The following is a 24,168-nucleotide window of genomic DNA, read 5'->3' on the forward strand; positions in this document are numbered from 1 at the left end:
GGTGTTCGTAATGACTGTGGGCCATGTCTGTCATGCCACTGTGCTTCTGCAGCTTGTTCCTGACTCCCTCTGGTTTAGAGGAAGGTGGCAGAGGCACTTAGGGCAACAGGGCCATAGGTGGGTTTCTTCTCTTGTGGCCCTCAAACATGCTGTGGGAGACATGCAGCGCAGGGCGTGTTGTACCAATACATCCTGTAATCAGTACATGCTGCAGCTGATACAAAGGAGGGCTTGTGTGCCTGAAAGCTTACCCGTTTGTCTGTTTTTTCCAATGCTACCAGTTCCTTCTATAAAAGAGGTACTTTCCCTAAAAACCTTATGTCTTTTATATTTCGGACAACTCTGGCTACTCTGCCACCCAAATATAAAGTATCTGGCCTGAAATCAACCCTCTTGTAACTCAGCAGCTCATCACATGGGAGCAGTTAGAACCTCTCTGTATGAGTTTGGCTTGCCCCTGTGGGACCTCCCTTGTCTCCACGGTCCTGACTCTGGTGGGATACACAATAGGGCTGACTCTTCATCTGTGGAAGCACTTACAGTTGGTGTTGCTGTACTAAAAGGCAGAAGCTTTCTCTTGAGGTATTTGCAGTTGATGTGCAAGTGGAATTTTCTTTTTTTAAAACAGATGTTTGAAAAGATAAAGATGCTCCAAAAAAGAGCATGATAAAATGACCATTAAGAAGAAGTTTGACACTTTTATTCTAATCATGTTTTAACCTGCTCTGTGGGCTAGCTTAGTTTGGGTTTTGTTGTGTTTATGTTTTTTCCCTTTTCTTCATGTTTTAGCTTTCGTAGTAGGAGATGTGGTGATGACTTTGCTGCTGCTCTTTCAAAGAGCTTACGAGGAATGGGGAGCCTGAAAAAACTAGAGTAAGTCTTTGCTTGTAAGGTCAGAAGCTTCTCTTTTTCTATCTGTCTTCCATTTCTATCTTGCAGTTTAATTACATCTGCTCACTCACGGCTGATCTGCTCTGTGCAGCACTGTACAGAGAATAACGTGGTGCTATGCAGAGCAGCATGCATATGTGTGGCTCTTGTTTTATGCTGGTATCAAGAGTACTATTGCATTGCCCTGGTTGAAAAGGAGTATAAAATTCGTTGCAGGTGGCAGAGTCAGGCCACATCCTCTCTGTGTTGGTGTGCTGGGAGTGTGGCACAGGCCCACATCTGAGGCAGGCTTGCCATGTGCTGCTTGGGACGCTAGTCCTTCCTCTGCTTGGTTTGAATGATCCTTTCTTTTTCCAGGTTGACAGGTGGGAGCATCACAGCTGAGGGGATGACTAATTTGGTCCAGGCTTCATCACAGTGCCTCCAGCTTGAGGAAATAAAGTGAGTGTGTTGTGGCAAAGACCCTCAAATCAACTGCTCATTCCCTGGGGGCCTGGGATACTAATGAGAATGAATCTGTGCAGCTTGCAGGACAATAGGATACGGGATCTAGACGTGAAGAGGGTGATGAACCTGATTTCCAGAATTGAAAAGCTGAAGAAAATAGAGTGAGTAAAAATGGCTTAAACCTATTAAAAATGGTAGCCACTATGAAGCCAAGCATAGCATCAGGGAGAGTTTAAATCCTCATCAGAGCAGAGTTACTGGATGTTTCTGCAAGGGGTGACACTTGCTCTTAGAGATGCCAGTAGGGTACATGCGGGGCACTAAGCTGAGGCACAGACATCTAAGTGCAAGCAGGGCTGTGCTAGAGGCCTGGCTCAGTTTGAGGTAGACTCAGCCTCACAGTTCCTACCCAGGTGTTTTAAAATAACCTCAAGCGACTCCTGGCACCAGACACCTCTCCAGGAATTACAATGCATGTGCTTAGCTTGGTGCCTGGCACGATGTTTTCCTCTTCTGCTTCCTCACATCTCTTCCCCTTGGTCAGGCTCAGATTGAGATGCCTCACCTCTGCAGAAGAAAGGATGGCTCCATCCCTGTCTTCCCAGCCTTTTTGTTAGCCCTGTTCTCCTGTACTACTACTTCTAAAACTCCTGGAACAGCACAGTGCTGAATGAGAGGGACTGACCACTAGGAAAACTCCCAACATAGAGCTACATCTTTTTAGGTGGAGAGAACCAGCTTGATTTGTGAAGGGCTTTAAAGCCTTTTAAAAGCTAGCAGGGACAGTTTAAGCAGCAGCGGGCAAAGCAGAGCAGAGCAGCTGCTGCAGTTGTCAGAATCTCAGTGTAGTTTACATTACAGGAGGGGGCTAGCCACAAAGCTGTGCTGCCCCAGTGGGAAGGCAAAGCCGCAACACTGCCTGCCCACCCCAGTTAAAAGGGTGTGACTCTGCCTTTGAAGGTCTTCCACATACCCCTGGGCACAAGCAGGTGAACATGAAATACCTGCAGTTACTGCTGGACCTCATCCCAGAATTAATTACTAACTTTGCAGTATGATTAGAAGTGTTTAAAAGCATGTTGGAAAGAGGGAGGAATGGGGGAATGTACCTGCTCCTCTGCTTTCTGGGGCACATTGGATAATAGCTTGTGGGAAATGCCAGCATGTCCCCAGTGAAGCAGCTTAGCAGGAAAAGGTAGGAAGCTAGTGCAATTTGTACGCCTCGTTCCTTCACGCATTTCTGTTACACGCATACAGTGTTGTTGTCATGGATGATTCCTTTAGGGCTCACAGGGATGGTGCTCTGCGGCCCTGAGAACAGGTAGAGGATTTGTAGAAACAAGAACTTATTTTTCATATTTAATGAGGTACAAGAAGTAACAAAACAGAATAAACATACAATTAAAGAACAAATCCATAGAGGTTGTTGTGTTGAGGATGTTTTAAATAGGGGAGTTTAGACTATGCTACCTTAATATGCCATACTTAAATTGGATTAGTTGTAGCAAGAGTTTTAACTGCATTGTGGGCTGGTTGTGTAATCATTCCGGTATAATGTATGTTCCCTACACAATCCAAAACCAGTTTATGATGCTTCTGTTGCACGTAGAGGAAGTATCTCTGATTCTAAATTCACAGGGCTATAGCTTGCAGAGAAGAACTATGATCTGATAATGCTGTTGTTGGATCCTAACTGCAAAAGTCTAAAGTTTTGGAGAAATTCCTGAACTAAAAGAACGTGTGCTTCATCGTGTTGGGAGGAGCAGAGAACACTTGTGTAACAAAAGAGTCTGCTGGTGGGTCCAGCAGCTGAGGTTGTGTTCTTCCTTATGTTCACAGTCTGAGCAACAATGATCTTTCCTTGAATGCTGTTCTCACTTTGGCAAAGGAAGTCACTGCATGTCAAAACGCTACTGAACTGCGAGTCAGGTACCAATGCACGAGAGCTGTTACAAAAAAAAAAAAGTCTCTTTAGATACTGACATTTTAAACGGACACTTTTACAGCTTAATTGGTGGCTAATCAAAGTCAACAAAAATTAATTTTAATCCTTTTTGCTTTCTGTTTGAAACAAAATTTGAAGTCATATTATGGACTTTTTCTTTGTATTTTTTTAATAGGTCATTTTATCCTTTGTCTGTAAATTGATTTGCAGGGTGTAATATTTCTTCTTATATAACAGAATTTAAACTTGCTTTTAAGCTCTGCAATATATCAATCAGGAAATTCTTTGCTAGCTAGCATAAATTTGCTATAAATCAGCTAAGTTTACCGAAAAGGTGTGGATTGAAGTAGCTCTAGCTCTGTGTTCAAGTTACAGATTTTGGTGTTTTCATAAGTCCGGGATGACAGACAAAGGGTAGAATTCTTAAATCCTAACTCTTATGGTTGTTTTTATGTTGTAAGTTTAACAGGCCAAATTAATCCTTGGTGTAACTCAAGGGAAGTCAAATCGCATACAGCTTTTTTTCATTTTTCATGCTGGAATGGAGTTTCTACTGAACTTCTTTCCAACAAACTATTGGACTTAAAAAAAAAAAAATAATAATCCCAGCCCAGTCTTCTTAACTCTGTTACTCTCTTATCTGTCTTGTAGCTCCAGTTCAAAGTGTGGGGTGTCCTGCTGCCTTCTTGCCACATGGTTGCTTGATTGCTCGCCTGTGGCAATGTGCTGGCAGGGCAGATGTCAAGGCCCTCTTTAGAATCCAGGGAACAGCTTTGGTCTTTACTGAGCACCCCAACTAAAGAAATGGCATGCTTCCACCTGTGCCCTAACATTGGCTTGGGTCTCTTTTTCAGGAAGGACACCCTGATTATGTATTTTTCGGGCTCATCTGGAAAAGTTCCAAGGTGAGAAACCACACTTGGGGTTGTGCTATATTCAGAGTTATGCTGATTCAAACCATCAACTTGGTATAAACTACTCCAGTAACAGAACTGGTTGCCTCTGCCCTTGCATCTGGTAGAGCTGGATCCACCTAAGCAAGGAGGAAGGTAACCAAAAGAGCTGGTCTTTGCCAGTTCCACAAAGGCAGTGCCTTAGTGCCTGTTTAAGCTTAAGCGCTGTGTTTCTATTGCAAAACTGCTGAAAAACAGTTGACCGTGAGGATAAATGAAGGAAAAGACTTTGCTTCTTCTCTGGATGGCTCCTGCATTCTCCCTGCTTGTGCATACTTTTGAGGGAAGGGTGGATTTGACCTTAATGAAGAAACTATGAAACAATCTCTTGTACTCTAATAGGGAACTCACTTTGCCCTGTATTGTGCAGTCGTCAAGGGACCTCGTGATATTTGGCATGCACGTGTGAACTGGCTCAGCCTGGCCCTGAGTTAGCTAGAAACTGCTCCTATTCAGATGCCTGCTGTTGTAGGCAGCCTGGCACAAGTAGGTATGTTTATCCCTTCCTGTGGTGGCGCAATCCCACATGGAGGCACAACATCCTGAATCTTAGTAGTGCCTTTGAATTGGGGCTCAGTTATCAAGCTGATTCAAATCTTCAGTGAAATCCTGTGTGGACAGCCCCTGTGCTCCCATCTCCTGATGGAGGTCTTCTGGCTCTTGAAAATCACTGAACCTTGCATAGAATGGTTGGACAGAACACAGACCTTGTGGTTTCTTCCAGAAAACTTCCAGAAAATACTAACCAGCTCCCAGGTCCTCATATTTCATGAAGGCATATTAAAGGTAAAATATGTTGCTTGTTTTCAGATCTTTGGATTTGAAATGGGAAGAGAATGAGGAACATGTAATTCCAACTAGACATATGAAGTTATGGTAAGAGAAGGCATTGAAATCCTGCTGGTGAATGTGATTTGCACATGACAGGTACTGCAGAAGGACAAGCATAGCAGCTGTGTTGGTCCATAAGGACCCAGGATGTGAAAAAGTTTGGAATAAACCTGAGTCAGTAAATAAAAATAACAACAGAAATCCCTGTCTGGCCCAGCCAGTGGCTTTATTTCTTGTGTGTTGGGCTCCACAGCCCTGGAGAGGCAGAGCTCCCTCGATAATGCCCATCCTGCCATATGTTCATATAGCTACCAAGGGCGTGAGCCATACAGTTTTCTGTCTTATCTGGCCTCCAGAAGAGAGTAGTGGCTTTCTCAAAATGGGAGAACCCAGGCGTGTTATCTGAGCATGCTAAAGCTGGGAAATAGCCCTCCCTTACCTCTTTCTCTTTCCCTCACTACACTGCACAACTGGAACAATTACAACCATCCCTTCCAGTGGATGGCAGTGTCAGGTGGCTCTGACACAAGGCATTGCACTTGCACAGCACTCTGCAAGTGCGTCCCTCTGCATGCCTTTTGCAGCACTGGCTGCAGAGAGACACAGTAACATGCTCAGGATTGTGTGGCAGAGCAGTGAGTAAAACCTTCCTCTCTTCGTACTGCTTCTGTGTGCCCTCGTTTGGAGAGAGACACCAGAAATGTGTGGCCCCCACTGTCCCCTCACTGCTCATTAACCCTTCCTGTTCACAGCTTGCAGCATCGCAGCCTGTCTTCCCAACATGCAAAGGAGATCGTTGCCATTCTCCAGAGCTGTCCCTGTCTCTCTGAAGTGGAGTAAGTGCCTCCTTTCCTTCCTGTTGAATGGCTACAGGTTGATGGTGGGGAGCAGGGTATGTTACATGTAGAGGGCAGTGAGACTTGGGGCCTGACCCCAAGGAAGGGTCCCAGCACTCTGTTATGTCTAGTGGCATCCTGGGTAGAATTATTTGGTGAGGCTCAGCCAGAGGTGAATGCTGAGCAACATTTGATTCCTTTGACAATGGCAGCCTCTGGCCCCCCCCCGAGACTGTAACCAGAAATGCCAGTTACAGAGCAGACCCTACTAATGAAGCAGTGCTGCACTCTGGAGGCAGTATGGAGCCATCCCAGAGGCACAGCCCCTCCAGCAAATCCTCTGAGCCAGTGAAGGGACACAGATTGCTTCTGTCTTCTAAAGCCATCCAGAGCTCTGTTGGGTGAAATGAGTCGAGGAAGGCAAGAGATCCACTTCATAACCTGCACATTGCAATCCCTATCTTTCCTTATTCACCTATTTATGAAGCCACCTGGATTTGGCTGTAAAGCTCTCCTTCTAGCCTGTCTGCCCTGGAAAATGCAGGAGTACCTGTTGTAAGACAGTTTGGTCCAGACTGTATCTTGAATTTAGCTACACCTCAAACCCCAGTTTTCTAGCTCACTGTTTTGAATTAGGATCTGGAGATCTTTGTCATCCGGTATTTTCTGCCTTCCTTTCTTCCTTCCAAGAGGACAGTAAACACTCACTCGTTTGGTTTCTTGTTTTGTACTCCCACTTAGGTTTTCTAAAGTAAGATGTTTTTGGGGCTAAAGCATGAATCATATTGTCTGAGGGATGAAACGCTCGGTCTGAAGTTGCTTCATGCAGAGATAAGCAGGGAAGATTGATCTGGGACAGAAGAACACACCAGGCAAAAAAGCAGTTGGCGGAAAGGGGAAGCAAGCAGATTTTGAGGGCTTTGTTGTTCATACTGTTCAGAACTGTCCCCACTAACTGGAAAATGCCTCAGTTTATCAGGTAACAAGCTTGGAGATGAAGGCTGCAGGTGCCTGCTGGAAAGCCTCCCTTGGATATCCATTTCGAAGCAGCTGGAGTAAGTGTTGCCTTGTACAAAACCAAATTGCCCTCTTTTCTTGAGCCCGGCAAGGACCGTACAGAAATGCCGAGCAGGGATCCAGGAGGCAAAGGCCTCACCCAGACCAGTGCTACAGAAGTAGTTCTAAGCACTCATAAGGAAGAATGAGATTCAGCCCATGAGACTGTTCATGCTGAACCTGGTCACCTGCTGAGAGCATCACTTATGGAAACCGGTCTAAATGCTTCTGAAGTGCTGAAGTTCCCTTTCGTTAAAACCCCTTCCTCAGGAAGAGCGGTCCTGTGTGTTTTCCACCATGCCACTTCTGAAGTGAAACAAGTTCAAGCATGCAGCACACTGATGACCACTTCCACTAGGACAGTCCTGTGTGATTTCAGTGACCAGCTAATTGTCTTTTTTATCTTTCTTAGTCTCAGTCAAAACCGCCTCTCTGTTAATGGCATTTGCAGTCTGTTGGAGTTGGTAAATACCTGCCAGAAGATGATGGAGGTACAAGTCAGGTATGTAGGTCTTGAATCATTCCTGAGGTTAATCCCAATATACAAGTCTAAGAGTTAGGTTCTGAGATTTTTGTTGAGTCACCTCAGAAGTGGGGCAGGTGAAGAACATGTCCAAAGCTGATTAGTAACCTTGACACTTGGTAATACATTGCTGTAAGCTGATTTTATCTGAGCCATCAACTAGAATTTGAGGAGGTACAGAACTGTGTGTTCTTTCATCCATGGGGGGGGGGGGGGGGGGGCAGTTTTAGACCCTTTCCTGTTCTCTGCCCTGGGAAGTTTTGGAGAGAGGGTCTCTGTGGAGTATGAGAACTGGTGACATCTCCTGGAATGGAGCTGTAAGTTCTCTCCTGTTACTTTCCCTTGGAACCCCCCTGGAGTTCAAGTGTAACAATTTTGTCTGCACTTTCTCTAATGGTTCAGAGGAACTCGGTCATCTGATATTGCATAGTTTGATCCAACCAAGATTTAAAACTAATGGGGATTTTTTTTTCTTTTGCTTGCTTTGGGAGTGTTTTAAGTGTTTGGTGTCACCAAAGAGTTTTGCAGAGCAAAATCAAGCATTATTAAAATGAGAAGTCCTGTAAGTAATAAAAATGTGACATTGATTGATTCCCCCCTTCTCTTCTTTGCAGCCTTTGTCATGAGACTACAGTCCTGAGGTTCACAAAAGACAGAGAGTTTGCTTCCCTTCCTCCTAGGTAGAGTGTGTATGCACAAATGGTGTTTTCTCAGCATCTCATTTAGTTCTTACATCCTGTTTAGATACCAAGGGTAGCAGTTCATCTCACAGTGGTTCTTGCCCACCACTCCCCTCTGAATCTAAATGTAGTGCTTTCTCCTGGTTTTCTTAGCCACTTTGGAAGTTGTCCACTGCCTTCTATAGCGTTTGATTACATTTTATGGCTCTAGGGGACATTTCAACCCACAGCATCCTAAGCAAAGCAGGCTGTTCCTGACAGCTGTGCTCTCTGATAAGAGTGAACAGTAAAAACCCCAAACAAATCCCACATCTCCAAACCAAATTCCAAAAAGATTCACAGATCCCTGCATGTTTGAAACCATATAATTCTCTGCACTGTGCATTCTGAATCATGGTACTCATAAATAACATTAAATTTGGAGTTTTATTTTTCCACTCAGAAAATTGTGGGTGAAACCAGCTCAACCCAAATGTTTTGTTTAAGAAATGGTTTCCTGTTGCTCCTGGACCTGTAGGTTCGTTTCTTTATGCCCTTGCTCTCCATGGACTGAGCCCACTGTAAAATAGCATTTCCCACAGTACACCTACATCCCACCTCTTAGCTGGGGAGGAACAGCGGGTCTATCATGGGATGCAACCCAATTGTTGTGGCTCTGCTTGAAAGAGAGTGACAGCCTGAGACACATAATCTGTGAATCTTTAAGGCACCAGGTGACATTTCAAACTCAGATATTTTAGGATTTGGATGTTCCATTTATTTATGAATAGTCAGGTTTTTTGCACAGACGTGGACTCTTTTCACAAAACACGTTTAAGCAAAAGCTGAATTCTCCATCAAACTGTAGGTTAGATAAGAAATCTGTCTTTTTCAATTCTCCCCAGTTGCCTACACTGCAACTTGGTCAAGTGTTTGGTTAATCACTGAAAGAAAGAAGAGGTTGCTGTTGGCAAGATATGGGTGTGGGCTAGAGCTGGGGTAGCTCCAGACACCTGCCAAATTGCTAAAGCCTAAGTGTTGTACCCTTGTCTGGTTTTGTGCTCACTTACTAGGGAAGAGCCTGTGTTCTCTACTGATGACCAACAATATGGAGAGGAAAACCAGACACCTCCTACTTCAAAAAAAATAAGGTACCATGGCAGATTTTCTCTGTATTTCATGCATGTCCTACCTCTCAATCCTATAGCTGATATAACCTGCATCTCCAGGGTGAATCACAGAAGAGCTGGAAAAGGCCCCTTCAGTCAGTCATTTGTCACTATGTTCACAGTCCCAGTTTGCAGCACTAGAAGCTCTGTGGTTAGCATCCATGGTCCTCTACAGGAGTCAAAATAGATTATGGGTTGTGTTACTGGTTGTGTGTTGGTTATTCACAGAATTGGTGTAGAGATTGCGCGGTTGCTGCATTGCTTCCATGTGGGAGTTGGAGGAGCTGGTGGTGACAGAGCTTGTGATTTTGGGGGGTGTTCTCTACTGATATTTGAAGAAATGCATCCTAAGCTGGACCCGTATTCAGATGCGTATCAGATCATGCTCTTACTCCAGCACAGAGTGCGCCTGTCTGTTTTGTAGGCTGCAGTGAGGCAGGAATAAGTTGTGCCTAAAGCCTTCTAACCAAGACCTTGTGGACCTGATTCTTTGTTGTGCCACAAGTTTTCTTTACCTTGTCTCTTTATTCTCTGATTGCAGACAAAAGCTGACAGTACAGATTATCGTTTATTGCAGACAAAAAAAAAAAAGCAAGATATTTAAGATATTTCAATGGAATTTTTTATTTTATTATTATCTCCTCATTTATTCTCTGGTTTTCTGCAGGAGTGAGGTTTACAATCTTGTTTGCAATCCTGCAGACCTGGACTATTGATTTCTCTTTCACCCTAGACTGACAGACAGTCATTTTCAAGCCAGTGACCTGGAGAAGCTGTGTGCAGTCCTGAAGGAATGTAGCAGCATCTCCGAGCTGGAGTAAGTCCTTTTTACCTCTTATGGTCTTTATCTGTGTTTTTTTGGGATATTGAGAAAATGCCACTTGTTTGTTCTGCAGTGCTGTATGGAGAGTACAGTAGAGACGTAGCCTTATGAAAGGCATAGCTTTACATGGGCCAATATGCCATTGTGATATACGGTTCTAGTGCTCTCTTAAGGCAAAGGTTGCAGGAAATAAATCTAGAAAGGGGCTGTTTGATCGCTTAGCCTGACTTCAGGTATTACAAAATATGTAAAACCTTGCCCTGTCATTTTTGCCTTTGGGCCATTTGGGAGCAAAGCTTCAGAGCATGGAGAATTCCACCTAAAAGAAGGGTGGCAGCCCCTGTTTTTGCTGGTGATCCCACATATAGTGTGCAAGGACCTTCAGCACGAAAGCACTTTCTTCTGTTAGTGCTGTGTGTGTGGAGTTATCCTGTTTGCTAACACCAAGAGATGAGCAGATCCAGCCATGAAGGAAAGGCTAGCCAACACCACCCCCCGACTAGGTTTTGAGGATGGAACAAGGGCCAGCACAAGCACGTAGTCTTGTGTACCACCACCTGAGGGCTGGCTATTCACTTAGGCCTGGCAGCCTGTCGAAGAGAATTTTGAGTCCCTAGATCTCACATGGGCCATAGTCCATTGTAATCCTTAGGCTCTAATATCAGAGCCTAATATCCTTCTCCAGGACTAACCTGTGGCTCCTCTTTTGGGCCTGTCCAGGTTGATAGTTTCTCAGAGTTGTGGACTCTGGTAACTGCATTAAAAAGCACTGTCAGTCCAGAGGGGTCACTTGGTGGACATGTGAAAAGGATGAGCCCTGAGCTAGGGTTCTTGCTGCCTTATGTGGGTTAATTGCAGACTCCAGGTTTCCGTGTAGGCTTTAGTTGTCAGTGGAGAGGGGTAGTGCATGTGTTGTTTGGATTAGCATGCCCCGTTCTGCTTTCAGAGCTCTTGTTACTAAGCTGGTTGTGCCTGTTGGTTTTTTTTCCTATGAAAATTAAATGCCTTTCTTTAAATCCTAGCCTATCACATAATTATCTGGGAGACGAGGGACTTTTGCAGCTGTTTCAGTTCCTCCCGAATTTGAAAATGTTGCATTCTCTCAAGTGAGTAGTTCCTGTTCCCTTTACTCATGGATGGGTTTTTGTGGGAGCATTGTTTGGGGAAGCACAGTCCACATTTGGAAAGGACTCTTCAGGATCAAGTGCAGTTATATTCTGTGTCTGCTGAGGATAGATCTGCTGTGTTGTCTGGTCTGTCCCCACCTCTAGTCCAGAACAGATTGACTCCTCTTGAAGCTTGATTGAGATCAGTCCCCGAGAGCCTCTGTACTCAGTCCTCCATGAAGGAGACAGGTGATCTTGCAGGCAGGTGTGGCAGCTGGTTTTTAAAACACACTGAGATCTTTACCAGGCCACTGATCTTTTCCTCTCCCAGTTCCTCATCGGGAGGGAGAGCAGTCCTTCCTCTCCTGAGCTGGGCACCTTTGGAAGATAAATGCTGGGGAGCTTCAGCTTCAGCAGTAGAGTCTGAATTCAGCCCCAGTGGTTGGTTTATATTATCCGGGTATTTTACCTGGCACTCCCATTACAAGTACACTGTACAGGACTGTGGGTTAAGGAGTATAGCACCATTCTGCTTTATTGAAAGAGATATTTGTTGTTCCTGCATGATTAATAGAACTGTTCTCAAGCCAAGACTGTTCCACTTACTGACAGCCTGCAGCTTCTCTTCATGTCAGTGCAGTGAAACACACTGCTGTTATTTATCTGGTTTTTTTCCCTGCCAGCATCAAGCACGCTGCCCAGAGTCACACCAGATACTGTGATAGACCTAACAGACCTTAGTTAGTGTGGGTTTTGTACTGCCACAACAGCACTTACAGCCAAAGAGCTGTTTTTGCTTTGCATCAATGTCTTGAAATACAAGGAATTCCATTTAACTGGAGAAAAAACCGTCCATGGTGAGGATAGTCGATCACTAGAACAGGTTGCCCAGAGAGATTGTAGACTCTCCATCTTGGAAGATATTCAAAGCCAGCTGGAGAATGTCCTGAGAACTCTGCTCTATTTGACCCTGCTCTGAGCTGGAGAGTTAGAATAGATCATCACCAGAGGTCCGTTCCAGCCTCAATGATTCTGTGATTATTCTATTATTTATTTATAGTTAATAACAACTATTTTAATATATTGTTATTATTAAGTTAACAATATATTTACATATTATTAATAATATAGTATAAAATAATAAAGTTAATAAAATTCTTAATGTAATAATTAATAATGAATAATCTAGTATTCTATTCCCTCATCTAAAAGGGAGGGACAAATTTAAAAAATACTGGAGTGAGTTGTTTGCAGAACTGTAGTTGGAAGGTGGCAAAGAAGCAGTCTCTGAGAGTGTTGTACAAGGATCCCTGTTATCACGTGATGCGGGGTAGATTGCTAGTTGTTTTGCTTGCAGCAGTTGATTTAATCTCTTCTTCCTGTAGGCTTAATGACAACCGGATCTCCCTGAACTCTGTGTTTTTCTTAGCTCAGTGTTTATCTACATTGGAACACATTAAAACAGTGAACCTCAGGTATGGCCAGGAGTACTTTTTCTACCTTTTGCTATTTAAGACCTCCAGCTCTGGTTTTTGAGGAGTGATATAGGAGCACATGTCTTCAAAATCCCTCCTAATTATATTCTTTTCTGGTTACAGCTTAGGACACCCGCAGGTGGTTCATCTAACTTTTTGGGAAAGAATCAGGTAAATTCGTACCCACTCATGTGCCTAAGCCTTTCAAACTCCTCCTTATGAGATTTTATATAGATGGGGATGTATGAGTCCCTGAGGTGTGCCAATGAAAGAGCCATTTGGCTGCAAACTCCAGTCAGGGTGGTGGAAGCAGGGTGAGCTGTTTCTTGAGTGACTGGTTGGCAGCAGCTTGAGGGTATGGAGCAGACGGCAGTATCCTACTGCTGATCCAGGCTGCAGTCATCTCCCTCCTGGGCTAGGGCAGAGCAAATGCTCAAAGTGCTGAGTGGATGCAGAACTCTCTGGAGGCTGGAAGAAGGATGATAAGGCCCTTTTTCATCTGGGGATAAAGTGAACCTGATTCTGGCAGGTGGTGAGAAAAGGCAGACTGGAGCATGAGGCCACTTCACCACCTCACCCTCTTCACCAGCTGTGGCATGGGGAGTCGGCTACACGGGGGCAATAACATCAGCACAATTTATGGGGTAAATTGTTCTTTCCCCAGGGTCAGAAGTACCAGCAGATGGCGAAGCAGTTGCCTGGCATTTCCCAAGCATGTAGCAAAAGGACAATGCTTTCGGTATGGCAGCCCCAGCTTCCTTTTTTCACCCGGGAGTGTAGGGAGGGATGGCTGTGGAGGTCTTTATCTGTAGCATAATGTGTGGAAAACACCTGTCCCCCTTCAGCTCTGTGTCCTCAGGGAGCTGTCCTGTGCCCTGCCTGCCTTTGGAGGCAGACTCAGCTCTCTTGGAAATCAGGTGTTTCTTTCCTCTGCTTGTATCCCATAATGACTGATTCCATGTGGGGCACCTCCGGAAAGGTCCATCCCTAATATATCCCTCTTCCATTCTCTCCCCTGCTGAAATGGATCAGGGAGGATAGTCCCCAAAGTAACACTTGGTTACAAGAGAGAAGAAGGTCTTGGCTGGTGTAATTTGGCAAAGCCTTAAAGAGTTTGGCTAGCTGGCATCACCCCAGGCCAACAGGTATTTGTGCTTTTGGTCACTGGAGGGACACAGTGATATGGCAGAGGTGACTGGGTGAACAGTACACCCTCTTGGGATAGACTTGGGATGTCCACTGCTACAGGCATATACATGAAAATAAATAGTGCGTCTTTTGCTTGGCTGGGCTCGTCAGGACTGTTTTGCTTTCCTGCAGGGGAAGCGTCTACCTGTAAATAATGAGATGCAGATCTGGCTGGCTACTACATTTGTCTCATGGACACCTGCCAGTTTGTCGCACAGGAAGGTTACTGTGATTTCCTTCTTGGAGAAGGAGACAGGAGGCACCATTCCCAGCCTTGCTGTGGGAAAGCTGAGACAGTGCTGAGCAGGGGAAGATGCTGCCCAGTCTCCTGAGACAATTTAAGCACCAATGATGTGGTTCTAGGGAGGCAACACGCAAAGTAAGGTGGTATTTTGGTGGACTGGCTCTCTTGAATAGACTCAGAGCTGGTGAAAATCTCTGGTTGTCACAGGTTTTGACTTCTTAGTCCTAGATTGTGGCTATCAAAATATATGTCATGGAAGCGAGAGGATTGCTATGGGTCTCATCCTAAGATGTGAGGCTCCGGGATATGAAGGAAGAATTGCCATACTATGGTCATGGGAAATGTTTAACTCCTGAGTGCTTTGTTTGCTTCAGTCTCAGGGACTGCAGAGTGGGTCCTGAGGATGTGACCAGGCTGTGCCAGATATTGACTCAATGTCTCCAGCTGACAGAAATTGAGTAAGTGTTGTGCACTCAGCAACCTTATCTGTTTGTGTTCTCACCCTGCAGATAGAGTCGGTGTTCAGGTTAGCAGCTGGTGTAAATTGGCTCTCCTCTCACCACAGCCTCCTAGAAACACCTGCAAAACTTCAACCAGATGCTTATATAAACCCATACCTTCGACTGCCCAGTCTGCTTCAGAGTTTGGCTTCTTAGAAGTCTACCATGTCTGTGTGTAAATGCCCCAGAACATGTATGGGTTCTTGTAGTCTTCCTCAATCATATGGCTGTACACAAGTATTTTCATCTACTCCTCGAGACCCTGGCTTGCAGTGTGGCCAGAGCAAGAGCACCTGGCCCCCTAAGCCGTAAACCAAACTCGTGATGTGCAATTCACTCCAGACAGGAGCTGGGCACAAAGAAACTTAGAAGAATACTGCTCAGAACAGAAATGAAGCAATGATAAATAAAAATATAACATAATACTCCTATTGCATGCAGGAAATATGTCAGTAGCATAATTTTATAACTTACATTAATGGAAAAGTAAGAAACTTGAAACTGGAATGTTAATTGGCTATAGGCTATAGAGAAACACTTATGGGGATCAGCCTCTAAGGACTAAATTTCACCCAACTTTCAGGGCATTTCTGCACATGTCCTTTTTCAGAACTTGCCCATAACACCCCCATGCACATGTGTACATGTCCATGTAAATTTTATAGAAATACTTACAGATTTTCCCAGTTTCTCTTCGAATTTGTTTCCTTCCATGTTTTACAGTCTGTCTGGAAATTCATTGGATGACCAGAGCATTGAGAGATTACTGAGCTTCCTGCCATACTTCTGTCATCTGACATTACTGAGGTAATGTTTGGGGTCCCTGCTTTGATTGCTTCCATGAAACGTTGGTTTGGAAAGTGTTAATACCACAATGTATCTCAGGATGTTGCCCACCATGTGGACAAAAAGCCCAGAAGGAGCTTGGCCATCTTTTGCAAGTTGTTGTGGCATGGAGGAGCTTCAGTGTCTCAAGAGACTGAAATTGCTCCCTCAGGAGGTTGCTTCCAGTCTGGGGTATCTCTAGTCCAGAAGCCCTGAAGGGTTGTTCAGTGTAAACCCTTGGTCTGTACTCCCTTTTTAGTTGAAGGAGACTACTGGAGGCTCTTCTTTAGTTAAAGGAATGCTGAGTCTCAGTGCTCGAAACTTTAGATCCTTACTCACTGATCTTGAGTTAAATGGGGCAGATCTAGCCCCATAAACAATGGGAAAATTGGGCCATGGGTATCAGAACCTTTCTTCTTGGGAGCTGATTTCATTGTTCTTTCCCCTCTTTTTCAGTATTAGGAACAACGCATTTTCCCCACGTTGTACTGTCTTGCTCATCAACTCCATCAATCTCTGTGAGCGGCTCAGAATAGTAGAAGTCCGGTAAGACACTCAGACTGTTTGGAGCCCAGCAGCTCAGCTTTAGAGGGACTATGAAGCTTGCAATCTTTGAAGAGCATTGCTGAAGGACTGTCTTTTATGTTTGCTTCAGGTCAAGTGAAAATGCTTTTTTGCATTTAGGAGCAAGCACACGAAGCGAAAAGACATCTTGCAGGTACTGATATACAACACTTAGTTATAATTCACTTGTTTTGATTCAGTTTGAAACGCTAGCGCAAGTAGCCAAATCTTCTCTTGTAAGAAACACTCATGGGCTGGTAGTCAAGGAGCTTGGGCTAGTAGCTCAGGCTTTGGGGCTCAGTTCAGCTGCCTAAGTGGAACTCAGTACCATTTGAGGTGCATTGGGATAGCAGAGGCCTGTGCCTTTCTTGAGCGGCCACTCATGATCATCCTGAGTGGCACCAAATTCTGCTGGACAAGCAACTGAATTGGGCCCTAACCACTGCATTTCCACATGTCTGCCTCAAATTTTGGGTGATAATCTCCACATGAGCATCAGTGTGATGTGTTTGTGATACGTGTCTGCGACTTCTTTGGGAGTGATGGTTGCTGGGTGCCCCTGTAAAGACATGTTATGGTTTAGCACCAGTCAGCAACTAAGGCCCACACAGCCACTTGCTCGCTCCCCCTGCAGTGGGATGGGGGAGAGAATTGGAAGAGTAAAAGTGAGAAAACTTGTGGGTTGAGATAAAGGCAGTTTAATAGGTAAAGCAAAAGCTGCATGCACAAGCAAAGCAAAACAAAAAATTAATTCACTCCTTCCCAACAGCAGGCAGCTGTTGAGCCATCTCCAGGAAAGCAGAGCTCAATCAGGCCTAATGGTGACTTGGGAAGACAAAATGCTGTAACTCCAAATGTGCCCCCTTTCTTTCTTCCCCCAGCTTTATATGCTGAGCATGACATCATGTGGTGTGGGATATCCCATTGGTCAGTTTGGGTCAGCTGTCCTGGCTGTGTCCCCTCCCAACTCCTTGTGCACCCCCAGACCACTCAGTGATGGGGTGGGGTGAGAAGCAGAAAAGGCCTTGACACTGTGTAAGCACTGCTCAGCAATAACAAAAACATCTCTGTATTGTCAACACCATTTTTAGGACAAACCCAAACATAGCCCTGTACTAGCTACTATGAAGCAAATTAACTCCATCCCAGCAAAAACCAGCACAAGAAGACTGTAAACATGTCTCCAGTTAGGCACCAAGGAGATGGCAAAAAATTTGAAAAGATCTGTTTCCCACTTATAACGCGGGGTTTGTTGTTACTAACCTCAGGGAGGTGTTATGAGAAGTATCAGACACTGGCACAGCTGAGGGCATTCATCTCAGTGAAGACGTTGTGAAGACTGGTGTAAAAATGAAGCTCTCCCTCCTCAGCCTGGTTGCCGGCCATGCTTTAACTCTCTTGCTGTCTCATACACAGGCTGACAGACTGTGCCATTGGTCAAGGGCAGATAGATGAGCTCTGCAGAGTCCTGGAGCAGCGTGGGTGGCTGGCAGAAGTAGAGTAAGTGGAGCTTGGGTTGTTACCATGACCTTGAACAGGAGTCACTGCGGGACAGCTGGGTTGACATGGTTCAGCATTGCCTGGGGTTTCCCAGCCTGTCTGCATGTGTATATGTGCTCATCCAGACTATTTAGAAACAAAATTTATTAGTAATCATACAGGTCCTTTATATATATATATTTTAAGTGGGCTTGAGCTGGTGGGACAAATTACTTGGCATTTTTACTCTGTGACTGTTTTGAGGCATTTGTTCCTTCATCTGAGCTCTGCTCTGAGCTTTTGTTCAGAGCTTTTCATTTGAGCTTGCTCTGGAGCTTACGCATGAGGTAGTTTTGTAGGGCAGCGGTTTGTTTTAGACAGGCCTTTAATGGCTGAGCTGGGATTTAAGTCCAGGAAGTTTGGCTTTTTCCTTCAAAGCTTCTCAGAGGAGCAATGCTGCTTAAAAGGCTGAGTTTTGGTTGGCCACCTTGTTCTTCTGCCTTTCAGTTTCTCCAGGAATCAGCTGGGAGATGAAGGCCTGAGGTGCCTCTTGGACCACTTGCATCGAGTGCCCGTTTCCTGTAACCTCAAGTAAGAAAACATACTGTGAATGTGAGGTGCCCTAGCAGAAAGGTGTTCACATGATGCCTCCTGAAGCTGGTTGTCATGCTTCTTGCCCACTCCTGCCTCAGCAGGTAAGGTAAGGTCTGAGTGAGCCTGAGCACAGCTCAAGACCTCCAGGCCAGGGTAACTCAGGATCTGATCCAAACCCTGTGAAGTAAGTAAAAGTCTTTCTATAAGTGTCAGCAGGAGGCAACAAGACCCGGAGTGGGGCAGTGTGACAGAAGTTGGTCCAGTGCCCCAGGTTTCAGTTTTATCACTTTTCTGCATATGTTGTCCTCTGAATAACTCAAGGCGCATAGATGCTGTGAGCTTAGCTGTGCCCTACACCAGCCTCTCCCCTTCCCTTTCTGGTGGGGAAGCAACTGCTCTGGCAGTCGGCTGCCTCTGTAGTGCAAGAGGCAAGTTGTACTTGCTGTGTCACCCAAGTCATCAGTGCTATGTCTTGGAGGGGTTTGGTGCATTTAGCACAGCTGAAGGGGCCCGGCACCCCACAAACTGCTCTGCCTTTGATGCCAACTTGAATTTTGCCTCTGGCTTAGGAGCCTGGGGACAACCCTGACTCTTAACACCTGAAAAACCTTCCTTCTCTTCTGTGCAGTCTCAGCCATAATAGTATTTCTCAGGATGGAGTTCTGCATCTCATAAATGCCTTTGCCACGTCTGGAAATACTACTGAAGTTCAAGTCAGGTTTGTGTTTCTCCTCACTAATTTCTGATTCTTCCCTGTATGTTTTCCTCTTAATTATTGAAAGTTTGTGATCTTCAGGTAATAAAGACAAGAGCCATGTTTTCAACTATCTTTATGTGTAAGTGCGTGCAAAGCTTTTATGTCCTTTCTATTAGCTAAACCTAGCTGCCAAGGAGGAAGCTAGCAGAACTGTTATTCCACAGGGCCAAGTAATTTTGTCTGTAAATACACAGGTATTCAGCTGTATTAATTGTTGTCATGTATGTATCTGTAAATGAACCACTTCATGGCACAATTCAGCATTTGCTCTCTAAAGATATGGTCCCTAATTCACTTCAGTATGTTGAAATTCTAGAGTGAGTCTGTTGAAAGCAATTTCTAATGTTCTTTATTTGGCTTTGCATCTTTATCTCCTTTCCTCTCTGGCAAAAATAGCCCAGGGCTTCTGGACTTGTTGCACTGGCATGACTGTTTTTTCTCATGGATTCAAGTCACAAGGCTGTGCTGCAGATCTGCCCTTATCAGTGTTTACGTTCACTTAGACCAGTCGGTTTGTCATGAAACAAATTTAACCAGGGTCACTTCCGTGCATTCCTGCAGTCAACTGTGGGTGCTGAATCTTTTGGCTGGGCTATTTTAAAGCAAATCAGTCACCTGTTTTAGCTTTCCCCAGAGTCTGGCAGACAGTGCAGGGACAGGAGGAGGCAGGCAAAAGCAGGGCAGATCAGGTTGTTTCTCCAGCCACCAGTGCTGCCTTATGCCAATTTAGCATTAGTGAAACCTTATTGAAGCATTTCCCTGGGCTGGTTTATTGTACAGAGAGGTGAGCTGGGCCAGGTATCTCTGTCACTGCTGCACTGTGTTGCTTTCTGCAGTTTGATATATTGTTAAATTCTGACCACTGGGAAAATAGTCATTTTCCCTCCAAATCTTACACACACGTCTTCTTTGTGCAGTTTGTGCTCCAAAGCAACTTTAATCATCAAGTTGACAAGCAGAGATGACCCAAGAAAGATTTTGAGGTAACAGTACAGATATTTTTTTTGTGATTTCTTTGACAAAGGTGGTGTCCTTTTTCTAGGGACAAGGTAGACAAAACCTCTTGTAGCCCCTAGCTCCTGGCATGGTGATATTTTACACTAACAGATGATACATTTTCTTTGATACACCTTCTGATCAGGGCTTTCTCAGATCACAGAGAATCCTACATCCCTTTCTCTCACTGCTTCGCCACTGACTGTTCTTCACCTAGGAACCTGTAGGTGTCCCTACAGTTCCTGTCATAGCACAGGGCGCTACAAAAAGCTGCACCATTAGCATACGTGTATGCTGTGTCAGAACATCTCAACAGGTGCTTTTGAAGTGTTGCCACAACCTGTTTTGGAAGCCCTGTAAGGCATTTAAGGTTTTGGTGCAGTCCTCTGTCTCTGTGGGGAAAGGTTGTGATGCCTGAGATCTCTGCATCAGAAAGCCTAAACTGTTTGTGAGGAACTAAGACTGTTCTCCTTTGTGTCCTTTCAGGCTTGCAGAGTGCAACTTTCAGCCAGAACACTTGGAGAAGTTGTACTCACTCCTGGAAAAGTGCACTGGTCTGACAGAGTACATGTGAGTTAATGGCTGTTTGGACCCATTTGGCTGGGCTTGTTTGTAAGCTGTTCATTACAGTGACCTTTGGTTCTAGATCCTCAAATAACAACATGACAGTCCAGGCTGCAGAGAGACTTTTGCATTCACTGAGGAAAAATCTGCGTCCTCTGAAAATCAGGTACTGTGTCACAGTGCTGTTTTAGATACTGATCTGAGGCCGATCATCCACGATCTCCTTTAATCAAAACCAAAAAGGAACTGTGCCCCTTCCAAAGATAGGTAACATTGGCCTGAGAAATTCCCACAAGTGACTCTAAGTTACTGGTATTTCGGCTTTATGTCCTTGATTCATACTAAGCATGAAATAAAGCTGGGGCCATAACCTGTGCTGTCTCTGTACAGCTCTACCTGCCTTACAAAGAAGGTTGCTAATCCTGGTGAACACATTCCTCCTGTGTCCTTAACTAGGTCTTGCCAGAGCATCCCATGGTTCACCTGGGTAACAAATTCTTCATTTCTCCCAAAATGTGTTGCATTAAAGCGCAAGGGCTGAGCTCCCTTTCATTGCCGTCAGTCGTAGGCAGGCAGAAAGGAAGTTGATGTTTGTGTCCGCCTCTGCAGGGACACTGGGCTGCTTCTTTGTTCCCAGTTTGCATCCTGTTTCCTATGTAGACATCATTCTGATGAGCAAAGCAGCCTTTCCGTGTATATTAGAGTGCTGAGCACTCAGCTTACAGAGGCAGAGATGGATCTGTGCATGTGAATAAAGCAGAGCTGCCTATATTCTTCTCTGCAGCATAGAAGAGCCATGGGTACGTAAAGAAAGTATAATGAACCTTCTTGAGCTGGCTGTCCAGGCCTATGGAAACATTACTGAGGTCATGTAAGTAGCACTTCAAGTTCTAGTATTTTGTAGATATTTTATTTTAGCCTGTTACTTTTATGGAAATGGGATTGAAGTCAGCACTTTAACTTGCTCTTCTGTTTTTTATTCTCTGTCTCCAAAGCATTTGTAAGCCATTAGCCAACTTGAAGCAAGTTTGGCCCAAATGTCTGGCAGGTAGAAGTGCTTAGAAGGTTTGTGGTTGAACACCTTTAGAAGGTTTAGTTTTAGTAGAAAGCAGACCATGTTCCTGGTCTCCCTTGGGAGAAAAAGTGCCCAGATTAGGCTGGCTTTGGAACTAGTTTAAATGATGCAAATCTCTTCAGAGATGGGTGGTCAGCATTCATGCACCAGCATAGTCCTGTCCCATCCAGTCCTCCTGATTTTTCTTCTGGAAAATAGCATTTGCTGTCCCTCAAGAGTTCACAGGCTTATTATGTTCTCTAATCTCTATCATTCCAGGATATGTAAAGACAAAACGCTCTTCCAGTTAGGTGTAAAGTTCCCACACTGCCTGGAGAAGGTGGAATCTGTTGTTAGCAGGTGAGAAAGTGACTATTTGTCATTATTTTCTGCTTGTTCTGAAACTTGCCATGTATGAAAAATATCTTCAGAGTGTCTGAGGCTCTGGTCTCCATGGGTTCAGCCTCAGAGTGCCTCTGTGCCACATGTGCAGGAGGAACCTTATTCATGTTCATGTGTCTTTCAGGCCCGTACTGGACCTGCATGAGATAGAAAAATCTACCTACCTTTTTCACAGGACCAGGAACACTCAGGAGACACTTAAGACATGCTGGGGTCTGCATGAATGTGTAGGGAGAGAACAATGTTAGTGTCTTTTTCCTTTTGTGTAGCTGAAGAAGGCAGCAGCTGTCTTATTGTGCAGTTGGGGAAGGTCTGTGTTTCTCTGCACTGGACTGTGGTGTAGATGGGACATAACAAGAAAGCCCAGGGAGGGCACTTGCAAAGCTCTGATCTAAGCCTGGCCCTAAGGGGCACCAGACACTGCAGTGGGTGTCTGCTCATCATCACTGACAGTTGCATTGCGTGTTTATATTCTGCAGACTGAATCTGCCAGAAGTCAAGCATGCTTGCTTCTACCAAAGGGTTTGTGAAAAATGTGCTCAGCTTCAGGAATTGAGGTGAGTTGCCAGGCATTGTAGAGGATTGTCTTGGGAAGGGAGTAGCTTGTCTTTGTGTGTGCAGAAGATCATACAGCAGGACAGGGGAGAGGCAAGGTCCCAGTCCCTGTCCTCTATGTCACCTACTCAGAGCATTTGGATGGAAAATAGAAAAGACCCATAGACCTAGTGGCTTCCTGGGGTATCCTTTCAAGGCATCTAAATCTCTCCCCTGTGCCCAGATAACCTGTACTCTTATTGTGACTGAGAGCTCCCACGGGACTTTGCCAAGTGTCAATGTCATGACACTTCTTCAATGTCCCAGCACTGGTGTGCTTTAGCTGTAGGCTTGGTACAGACCTTTCACCATCAGGGACATAGTCCAGACCTGTTTTTCTGTTCTTGCAGATGGTGTCATGTTGAGCTCCATGATGATGAAGCAGAAATGCTGGTCAGGATTTTGCTACCTCTTTCAGAGCTGAAGAAGTTTGGGTATGTCCCCAGCTGTGATCTTTTCCACATCTTTATCATTTGCTCAACCCTGTGCCTCACCCTGGTCCTCTCTGAAATGCTCTTTGTCTGGAATATGGCCATGAGTTCTGTGATCTCTCCGGAGCTGTGCCTAGGTTGCAAACTCAACAGCTCTCTGGAGTTCATGCTAAAGGTCGTTATAGGGACATGAAGTGCATGTCTTGAAGTTTTTTCCTCTTCCCCTTTTTTGAAGTGGAAGCAATTTGAGACTGAGATCTTGGCTCTTTTTTGCATTGCAGGTAAGCATTTACCAGCTGACTGTGTAAAAGAGCTTTTTCTGGTATGAATAGCATTCACTCCTTTTGACAGCCCTCTTCAACTGCCTGTGAAGAAGAACTGTAAGCTCGTAAAGGGCATCTCTGCCCAGTGAAATTGTGGGGCTTGGTTGGCCCAGGCAGAGACTGTGCTGTTTGGTATATGTACATCATGTGAACATCTCTGAACTACCTAGTCCTCATAGTCCTGTACACGGGAGGTGTGGAAATCTCTCCAAACTTACTGGTCCCTGATGTCTATAGTGGCTGGCGTTTGGGATGGGGCAGCTTGTCTGTCAGTGAAGTAAACTCCCCTTTTTCAGTGTGCTCAGACCTGACATTCAATCCTTGCTGTTTTGCAGGCTGACCTGTAGCAGTATTATGCCATCTGGAATCGATTACTTGATCACGGGCTTGCAGAATTGCCAGGCCATTGAAGAGCTCAAGTGAGTGTGTTGTTACCAGGCTGTCCAGAGCCTCCCAGGTCTTTCTAGAAGCTTTAGTTAAACTGCAGCCTTGATTCTGCCTGTACTGTGGACAGGTGTAGTTTTCCTGAATGCTGGAGGACTTCAGATAGGGAAGAAGCAACAATTCCTTTTTATTTGCAATGAACAATGAGTAAGAGGGACAGAGATCAGTAGTCTGTGGCAGGGAACGTCCAGTGGAGAAATAAAAGCGTTTTGGTGGATGTTTTTTGCATGGATCATGTCCCAGTTGGGAGGCAGTGTTTCCCGTGCAGCAATACCAGAGCCAGCGTTTCACTCCTGGAGGATGATCTGGTGGCCTGCACAGAGATGGCTTTTCCAGGCACCTACATGTAAGGCATCCTTCTGTTATGAAGTGCCACTTGACCATATGTGTGGCTATTGTGAGAGCTTTACCATCTTATGGTCACAGTAGCACCTTGCTCTATGAGGGGCTGGGTTCTTGCTCCAGAGATTTGGAATTCTCTTGGTATTTTATTAG

At 45.0% G+C, this 24,168-nt stretch overlaps 1 protein-coding gene across 5 annotated transcripts in view; it reads left to right on the forward strand.

The window, feature by feature from the left end:
* NLRC5 (NLR family CARD domain containing 5) overlaps positions 1–24,168 on the forward strand; it is a 54,403-nt gene that overhangs the window by 17,393 nt on the left and 12,842 nt on the right. For 4 of the 5 annotated variants that reach the window (XM_064459099.1, XM_064459103.1, XM_064459101.1 and 1 more), the window contains 31 exons: positions 790–873; positions 1,249–1,332; positions 1,416–1,499; positions 3,178–3,267; positions 4,138–4,188; positions 5,047–5,112; positions 5,820–5,903; positions 6,875–6,958; positions 7,372–7,461; positions 8,097–8,162; positions 9,215–9,292; positions 10,044–10,127; positions 11,156–11,239; positions 12,625–12,714; positions 12,838–12,885; positions 13,379–13,453; positions 14,521–14,604; positions 15,370–15,453; positions 15,928–16,017; positions 16,127–16,189; positions 17,452–17,535; positions 18,022–18,105; positions 18,737–18,826; positions 19,783–19,848; positions 20,348–20,431; positions 20,508–20,591; positions 21,210–21,296; positions 21,759–21,839; positions 22,361–22,438; positions 22,826–22,909; positions 23,565–23,648. In XM_064459099.1, coding sequence (XP_064315169.1) covers positions 790–873; positions 1,249–1,332; positions 1,416–1,499; positions 3,178–3,267; positions 4,138–4,188; positions 5,047–5,112; positions 5,820–5,903; positions 6,875–6,958; positions 7,372–7,461; positions 8,097–8,162; positions 9,215–9,292; positions 10,044–10,127; positions 11,156–11,239; positions 12,625–12,714; positions 12,838–12,885; positions 13,379–13,453; positions 14,521–14,604; positions 15,370–15,453; positions 15,928–16,017; positions 16,127–16,189; positions 17,452–17,535; positions 18,022–18,105; positions 18,737–18,826; positions 19,783–19,848; positions 20,348–20,431; positions 20,508–20,591; positions 21,210–21,296; positions 21,759–21,839; positions 22,361–22,438; positions 22,826–22,909; positions 23,565–23,648 — 2,469 coding nt within the window. Of the gene's footprint in view, positions 1–789; positions 874–1,248; positions 1,333–1,415; positions 1,500–3,177; positions 3,268–4,137; positions 4,189–5,046; positions 5,113–5,819; positions 5,904–6,874; positions 6,959–7,371; positions 7,462–8,096; positions 8,163–9,214; positions 9,293–10,043; positions 10,128–11,155; positions 11,240–12,624; positions 12,715–12,837; positions 12,886–13,378; positions 13,454–14,520; positions 14,605–15,369; positions 15,454–15,927; positions 16,018–16,126; positions 16,190–17,451; positions 17,536–18,021; positions 18,106–18,736; positions 18,827–19,782; positions 19,849–20,347; positions 20,432–20,507; positions 20,592–21,209; positions 21,297–21,758; positions 21,840–22,005; positions 22,125–22,360; positions 22,439–22,825; positions 22,910–23,564; positions 23,649–24,168 lie in introns of those variants that run through there. The other variant, XR_010374225.1, reaches the window with a different exon arrangement.

Source organism: Phalacrocorax carbo, chromosome 8 (assembly GCF_963921805.1).
Source record: "Phalacrocorax carbo chromosome 8, bPhaCar2.1, whole genome shotgun sequence".
NCBI classification, from domain to species: Eukaryota; Metazoa; Chordata; class Aves; order Suliformes; family Phalacrocoracidae; genus Phalacrocorax; species Phalacrocorax carbo.